Source organism: Corylus avellana, chromosome ca3 (assembly GCF_901000735.1).
Source record: "Corylus avellana chromosome ca3, CavTom2PMs-1.0".
Lineage (NCBI taxonomy): Eukaryota > Viridiplantae > Streptophyta > Magnoliopsida > Fagales > Betulaceae > Corylus > Corylus avellana.
Genome location: NC_081543.1, coordinates 10,077,917 through 10,085,692, shown reverse-complemented (window position 1 = coordinate 10,085,692; position 7,776 = coordinate 10,077,917). Strand labels below are relative to the sequence as shown.

Here is a 7,776-nt window from a genome sequence, read left to right as displayed (position 1 = left end):
ATATTATTATTTGGGGATTACAACTGTGATATGGCTTTATTTATCTATGTAAAAGCTAAATGGGCATTATAACAACATATTTAAAATTTTAACTAAGAAAATAAACAAAAGCCAGAGTTTAGAGATTATATCCGATAATTAACTTTGCTTAAAACGAAAACTTGAATTTCTAGACCGAGATTTCCACTTCGCATGGCTTTACTACCCAAAAACTCTCTCTCTCTTATGCACAAATAAATACAAAAGTTAAACGTATCACAAAGAAAGAGGGATGAATCGTGTGAGAAATCCCTTAATATTTTGGTCCTATTTATAGCTATTCGGGGTAGCTACTATTCAACCTTACATGGACGATAGACAGGCTCGTCTGAATGTGATTTAACATGTCACACCTATGGTTTTCTTACATTTGTTCGTCCGAATAGACTACCTTTGCAACCGAACGAAATCGTGTCAACATGCACTAACTCGAGAAATGCTAGGTGTCAATATTTTCTTCATATTTTGCTTATATTCTCGTACAAATCAACTATTAAATTTGTGGACTATATATAAGTCAATGGTGAACTCCACAAATCTAATGGTTGATCTATTGAATTTATTGAAGAATATATAGGTCAAATATGAGGAACTTATTGATCCCTACTATTTCTCCTCTAACTCTTTCTCCCACCTATCCTTATTGCCACATGGCAGATCCCTAGCCACGTGTTGGTGGCGGCCTTTGAACAGAGCCCTCTCAAGTTTGGATGACCACATCATCAAAACTTGATCTCCAAATTCGAACTATAGTTCAAACGAAACCTTTGCAAGTTTAGACGACCGCAGCTGAAATATGTTTTCACGGTGTTTCCTTCGTTCGTTCCGACAGGCCCCTTTACAATTTTGGACAGAATGCTTCTATTCTAATATTTTATTCTAATTATACGCATGCACTTGTGATTAATTTGGTCATAAATTTTGTTATGAGTGTCAGAATCATGCAAAAGACCAAATTCAGAAAGCTCTTTTTGGGGTGCACGTCGTTGTCACTCAACTAAAGTTTGGTGACATTTTTGAGCTTAAACTCCATCGTTTTTTCCCTCCAAATCCCCATTTCAATTTATCCGGCCACTTCCATTTTCTAGAAATACTAGCTTATTTCTTTTAGGGACAGATAGGGTACTCCCTTATCTTATAATCAAACATTTTAATAAGTTATTCCATTCGTTTTGATAATTTTTATTATTATTTTATGTGATTTCATTTCTCGGGCATTATAGCTACTTACCTCGGTCCACGGCCCTAGATCAATTTTCTTACATCTTGCAAATTATTATTTTCTTTTTAGAAAATTACTAGTTCATCTTTTAGTTTCTTCGAGATTGCGTTTAAAAAATAGAACTTTTAAGTCAAAAAGCTCTTTTTGGCAAAAGCTTCATTTTTAAACTTTTACCAAAAGTGCGTTTTTGCCATTTTTAGGTTTTTTAGAGCATTAAAAGCGCTTTTAATTTTTTTACCAAACGAGTATATTTTTTTCTTCAAACGGACTTTTTGAGTGATAACGCATTTTTATACTCCTCAAATGCAATCTCAAATAGGCCCTAGGGCAATCAATCGCACTTTTAATGCATAAAGAAAGAATTAATTAGTTTTTAGATTTATTTAATTTTAGTAATCATTTAGGTTTTATATTTTAACAGCCTGTTTGGGATTGCGTTTGAAAAACAGAGCTTTTAAGTCAAAAAAATACTTTTTGACAAAAACATAATTTTAAAACTTTTGCCAAAAGTGCGTTTTGGCAATTTTTAGGATTTTTGGATCCTTAAAAGCGCTTTCAATTTTTTTTACCAAACGAGTTTTTTTTTTTTTTTTTTTTTTCCAAACGGATTTTTTGAGTGTTAAACGCACTTTTAAGCCCCTCAAACGCATACTCAAATAGACCCTAAGAGTTAAAGCATTTTTGTAATTCAATAATGGGTTTGGCCTAGAGTCAATTAAAATAGGGTTAGAGTTATTTTTATAATTTAATAATGGGCTTAGCCCAAAAGTCAATCAAATTAAACTAGGATTAGGGTTTTGTTAGTCTATTTAAGCAAACTCTTGTACTCCTATAAAATATGTTTTCTTAGACGTATGATTGCTCCCTTCTTCTTGGTAGTAAAACTCTACCAAAACTCCATTGTTGATCGGTGAGACTCTGATCAAGGTTTATTTATTTTTTTAAGTTATTCTCTTTCCGTCCTGCGCCAACTTCTTTTGAAGCACGGCCTTCCATGTAACTTTTGATGGCTTGATTTGTTGGGTCGTGGATCAGCTAAGTTGGGCCCAATAAAACGATTTGCTGGCCCATCCCTAGAGCTCGGTCATTTTTACTGTTCACCATGTTTATACTCGGCAAATTTATGCCCATTTGTGCCCAGTGAACCACGTTCGGTTAGGAGGCTCGGTAAACCGAACCTCACATGAATGTGAATTCCCGAGAAAGCACTCTCAGAATATTATATATACTTGCATAAATATCCCATTTACCGTTCTCCAATATATTATTGACACGTGGACTCTCGGTAAGTCCACAATGTTGGATGAACAGGTACAACCCGATGCCTATAAAAGGGGAGTCCCCTCTTTTATTCTGGTAATCTTCTTTTTTCTCTCATTAACTGAATATTTCTGATTATCTTTATCTTTGAAGTTATTTTTTCTCTTAAACACTGTGACTAACTTAGGCATCGGAGCTATCCCCCGCCGGACAACGCCGGCAGTTTTGATCCCTTTTCTTTGACATTTCTCAGCCAGATAAATCCCAGTAGACATCAAGATATTTATGAGATCCATCCTACGCCATCATTCGGAAAACTACTTAAACGGTTTGGCACCGTCTGTGGGAACTCGATTTTTTATCGATTCTTACTAATCTCAAATATTCCAATATGGTGAACGCTCCCCCACACCCTGTTACACCTCCAAACCCCGACCCTGTTACACCTCCACACACCGACCCTATTACACCTCCACACCCTGCTCCAAATGTTCAAACCAATATTCTTGGAACATCACACAAACCAAACACCCAAGCAACCTTATTGGAAAGTTTTATGAAGCGAATAACTGAATCAATGGAAGCTATGAGGAAACAGAACGAGGAGATCGTCTCTAGGTTAACTCATAGAGAAGATCAGATGCACGAAGGAAGGCAAGAAGGAGAATTCCAGGAACCACCATCGCCGACTCGACAGCAGTCGGCCCGGCCAGACGCTGAAAGTTCGATACGTGGGAGTCATACTACTATACAAACCAGGAGAGACTCTCACCGAGAAAGATCTTGTAACAAGGTGCAGTTTGGTGGTAAGTCTCATCGTGGCGAAACTGTCACGCCAAATCCCATCATAATCGCCCTCACCAAGGTTGTTCTCACCATCCGAATCCTGAAGGGGTTGTCATGAATAAAGAGGTGCGAGATCTTCAGGAGAAGTATGAGAAGATGGCTTTTCTAATTGGAAATGGTGAAAATCAATCCCTAGCTAAAGATCTTATGCAATATACCAATCTGCCTTTCACTGACCGAGTAATGAGATTTCCTCTTCCTGACAAATTCAAAATGCCTTGGGTCAATAAGTATGACGGAAGCACAGATCCTTATGATCATATGGTGAGTTTCCGAGCTCACATTATTCTTCATGATACTCCAGACGAGATAGCTTGCCGAGCTTTCCCACTAACTTTGGAAGGTATTGCCAAAGAATGGTTTGGAGGTCTGAGTCCTAAATCTGTTGACAACTTCGATTTTCTCAGACAACAATTTCTGGGTCAATTCATTGCTGTTCAGAAAAGAAAGAAAAACCCAGTTTATTTACTGTCTATCATCCAAGGGAAAACCGAGTCTTTAAAAGATAATATGTTACGTTTTAATCGGGAGAAGTTGATGGCCGAAACCCCGGATGAACAAATTGTGCTTTCAGCTTTGATGCATGGCATAAGAGCTGATGGGCCGTTAATGGCCGAGTTAGCTTAGAAATCAACCTCGGGAACTCTTCGGCAGTTCACGAACAAAGCTGAAGAATTCATTAACCAAGAAGAAACTATCTCAGCTTTGACGAAGTCCAAACCCGAGGAGAGTAAGCATGTCGCTGACTCGGTTAGAATAACACCAAAGGCTTTGGTGGAGAAAAAGAAGACAAGAGATCATCAGAAGGTGATAATCCCAAAAAAGAAGATTGAGTTACCGCCCAAGCAGAATCAACAGCAACAGTATGTAGGGTGGACACCTCTGAACACAACTGTTTACAAGGTATTCATGGAGGTTAGGAAGGATCCGAGCTTCCGATGGCCTGGAAAAATGAAAGCTCTTCCCCAAAATTGGACCACTCATAAGCTTTGTGAATATCATAACGATCACAGGCATTATACCGAAGATTGTATAAGCCTTCGGTTTGAAATTGAAAAGTTTCTCAGAAATGGGAAGTTGTTGAAGTTTGTAGCCGAAGAGAAAGGTCGAGAGAAAAATCCTCAAAACGAGCAGAGTCATCGTTCATCACAGAACTTGGAGCCGAACAATAATAATTTTCGCAATCAGAGACAAAAGCGTGATGAACCGAGGGTCTCTCATACCAATCAACAAAACCCTCAGAATCAAACCATAGTTGGGGAAATCTGAACAATCTCAGGCGGATTGGCTGGGGGAGGGGAATCTAGTTCGGCAAGGAAAGCCTATGTTATGCAAGTGAGAACGGAATAAGTTTTTTCGCTTGAAAAGCCCTCCAAAGCCCAGAAACTAGAATCGGGCGTTCTATCATTTTCGGAGGAGGATGTGAAAGAAGTTTCAAAGCCACATGACGATGCATTGGTGATAACTCTAACAGTGGCTAATCATGCTATTCACCGAGTTCTTGTGGACAATGGAAGTTTGGCTGATATTCTCTACTGGACAGTTGTTCAAAAACTAGGCGTTGGCCGAGGGAAGTTAAAGCCTTTCTTATCACCATTAATCGGGTTTGCAGGGGAGCGTGTTCAACCCATCGGAATGATTTATCTTCCAGTAACAGCAGGAACCGCTCCTAAACAGTCCACAATCATGGTGGATTTTTTGGTGATTGACCAACCATCGGCGTATAATGTAATCATCGGTCGCCGAACTTTGAACCAACTGAAGGCTGCAACTTCTACTTATTATTTGAAGATGAAATTTTCGACGACCGAAGGCGTCGGAGAGGTTAAAGGTGATCAAGTTGTCGCCAGAAAGTGTTATAATACATCTTTGAAGAGGTGCCCAGAATTAGCACTATTGACAATCGGTAATTTGGGCAGTGAGAAGAAAATCTAGTTGAAGAAAGAACCAACCGAACCACTGGTTGATATACCAATAGCTGAAGGAAAGATTGTAAAGGTCGGTTCTCAACTAACTCCAGAAGCCAAGGAAGTTCTCATCCGCTTCCTTCAGGAAAATTTGGAAGTTTTTGCATGGTCTCCCAAGGACATGCCGGGGATCGATCCTAAGGATATTGTTCATCATTTGAATATTAATCTAGAGATCAAGCCTGTGAAACAAAAGCGAAGGAAGTTTGCACTTGAGAGAAACATGGCAATTGCCAAAGAGGTAGACAAGTTACTTAGAGCCTAGTTTAATGAAGAAGTCTATTATCCCGATTGGTTAGCCAATGTGGTCATGGTCAAGAAGTCCAACGGGAAATGGAAGATGTACGTGGACTTCACCGATCTTAACTAGGCTTGCCCGAAAGATAGTTTTCCACTACTACACATAAGTTCGTTAGTTGATTCAACGGCCGGGTATGAACTTCTAAGCTTCATGGATGTGTTTTCTGGTTACAATCAGATCTTCATGCACCCATTTGATCAAGATAAAACGGCGTTTATCACTGACCGAGGCTTGTATTGCTACAAAGTCATGCCTTTCGGTCTGAAAAATGCCGAAGCTACCTACCAAAGGCTAGTAAACAAGATGTTTCAGGAGCAGATTGGGAAGAATATGAAAGTTTATGTCGATGACATGTTGGTCAAGAGCAGGCTGTAGATAAATCATGTGGCGGATTTACAAGAGGCGTTCACAACGTTGAAACGGTTCAAGATGAAGTTGAATCCTACGAAGTGCGCATTTGGGGTTTCATTGGGAAAGCTCCTCGGATATATGGTGTCAAGCCGAGGAATTGAAGCCAACCCAGAAAAGATTCAAGCAGTGCTGGATATGCAATCTCCAAATAATACAAAGCAGGTGTAACAATTGACCGGTAAAATTGCAGCATTGAATAGGTTCATCTCTCGATCCACAAATAAATGCCTTCATTTCTTTAAAATTCTAAGGAAAGCTTTCGAATGGTCAGAGGAGTGTGAGCGAGCTTTTGAGCAATTCAAGAAGTACTTGGTTAGCCCACCTCTCCAACCGCGGTCAGTGTGGCTTTGATTAGAGAAGAGGAGGGAGTTCAGAAACCAGTTTACTTTATCAGCCGAGCGTTACATGGCGCTGAGGAGAGGTATGTGCAAATGGAAAAACTTGCTTTTGCTCTGGTCATTGCATCTAGAAAGCTTCGACCGTACTTTCAAGCCCACACAATCAATGTGTTGACCAAGTATCTATTGAAGAAAGTGCTTTGGAAGTTGGATCTGTCTGGTCGGTTAGTTAATTGGGCGATTGAAATTAGTGCGTTCGATATCCATTTTATTTCACACAATGCTATCAAAGGCCAATCACTTGCAGACTTCCTGGTAGAATTCACCAATACGCAAGACCTGGAAGCTTGGCCTAAAGAAAAAACATGGGTGATTTATGTGGATGGTTCCTCTACAAAGAAGAACGGTGAAGTTGAAGTGGTGATGATCATACCAGATGGAAAAGAGTTAAAGAGTTCGTTAAGATTAGAATTTAAGACTACTAATAACGAAGCAGAATATGAAGCAATAGTAGCTGGGCTCGGCTTAGCCCAGGAGATGGAGGCAAAGTTTATGGAAATACGGAGTGACTCTCAGGTGATTGTCGGCCATATTCATGGCGAATTCAAGGCTAAGGGCAATAAAATGAAGCTATATTTATCCAAAGTCCAGAATATGCAAAAGGCTTTCAAAAAATTTTGCATTGTTAAAATCCCAAGGGAAGAGAATGAGAAGACAGATCTTTTAGCTCGGTTAGGGTCAGCAACTGATGATGGAGTAGAAAAAACCGACCAACCGATACAAATTCTGCAGCAGCCTACTATCACCGAGGAGGTCATGGTTTTAAGTGTTGAGGTCATGCCGGCCTGAGCCGAAGAGATTGTCTGTTATCTAGAGAAAGGAGTTCTCCCAATAGATAAAAGGAAGGCTATGCAATTAAAAAGAAAAGCTACTCGATTCACTCTCCTCAATGGCGCCCTTTTTAAAAGAGGTTTTATGCTACCTCTCCTTAAGTGCGTTTCTCAAGAAGAGGGTAATTATATCCTCCAAGAGATACATGAAGGAATTGTGGCAGTCATTCAGGAGCTCGAATGTTAGCACACAAAGCTGTTAGAGCAGGATTCTTTTGGCCGGGTATGAATCGGGATTCCATACAAATTGTCAAAACTTGTGATAATTGCCAACGTTTTCCCAACATCATCAAGCAACCGCCTAAGGAGCTTAGTTCAGTCTCCTCGCCATGGCCGTTTTCACAGTGGGGAGTGGATATAGTAGGGCCGTTACCTCCAGGAAAGGGGGGTGTTCGGTTCGCTGTAGTTGTCGTGGATTATTTTACAAAATGGGCAGAGGTCGAGGCCTTGGTTAACATTACAGCGAAAAATATCGAGAAGTTTCTTTGGAAAAATGTTATCT

The 7,776-nt window shown here is 39.8% G+C and overlaps 1 protein-coding gene across 1 annotated transcript; it reads left to right on the top strand.

Annotated features, from left to right (window-relative positions):
* The first annotated feature begins 3,421 nt into the window (after positions 1–3,421).
* On the top strand, positions 3,422–6,010 carry LOC132174049 (uncharacterized). The gene is made up of 5 exons (XM_059585760.1): positions 3,422–3,931; positions 4,022–4,579; positions 4,736–5,273; positions 5,388–5,575; positions 5,813–6,010. Exons 1-5 carry the CDS (start codon positions 3,422–3,424, stop codon positions 6,008–6,010), a joined length of 1,992 nt encoding a protein of 663 aa, XP_059441743.1.
* The last annotated feature ends 1,766 nt before the right edge of the window (positions 6,011–7,776 follow it).

Bases quoted from the DNA above. Each gene is read 5' to 3' on its own strand.
- LOC132174049 (XM_059585760.1), top strand. From the start codon at position 3,422: ATGAATAAAGAGGTGCGAGATCTTCAGGAGAAGTATGAGAAGATGGCT. The intron at 3,932-4,021 runs GTGCTTTCAGCT...ACTCTTCGGCAG, and splicing joins AAACCCCGGATGAACAAATT to TTCACGAACAAAGCTGAAGA. The intron at 5,576-5,812 runs GTAGACAAGTTA...GGTTACAATCAG, and splicing joins ACATGGCAATTGCCAAAGAG to ATCTTCATGCACCCATTTGA.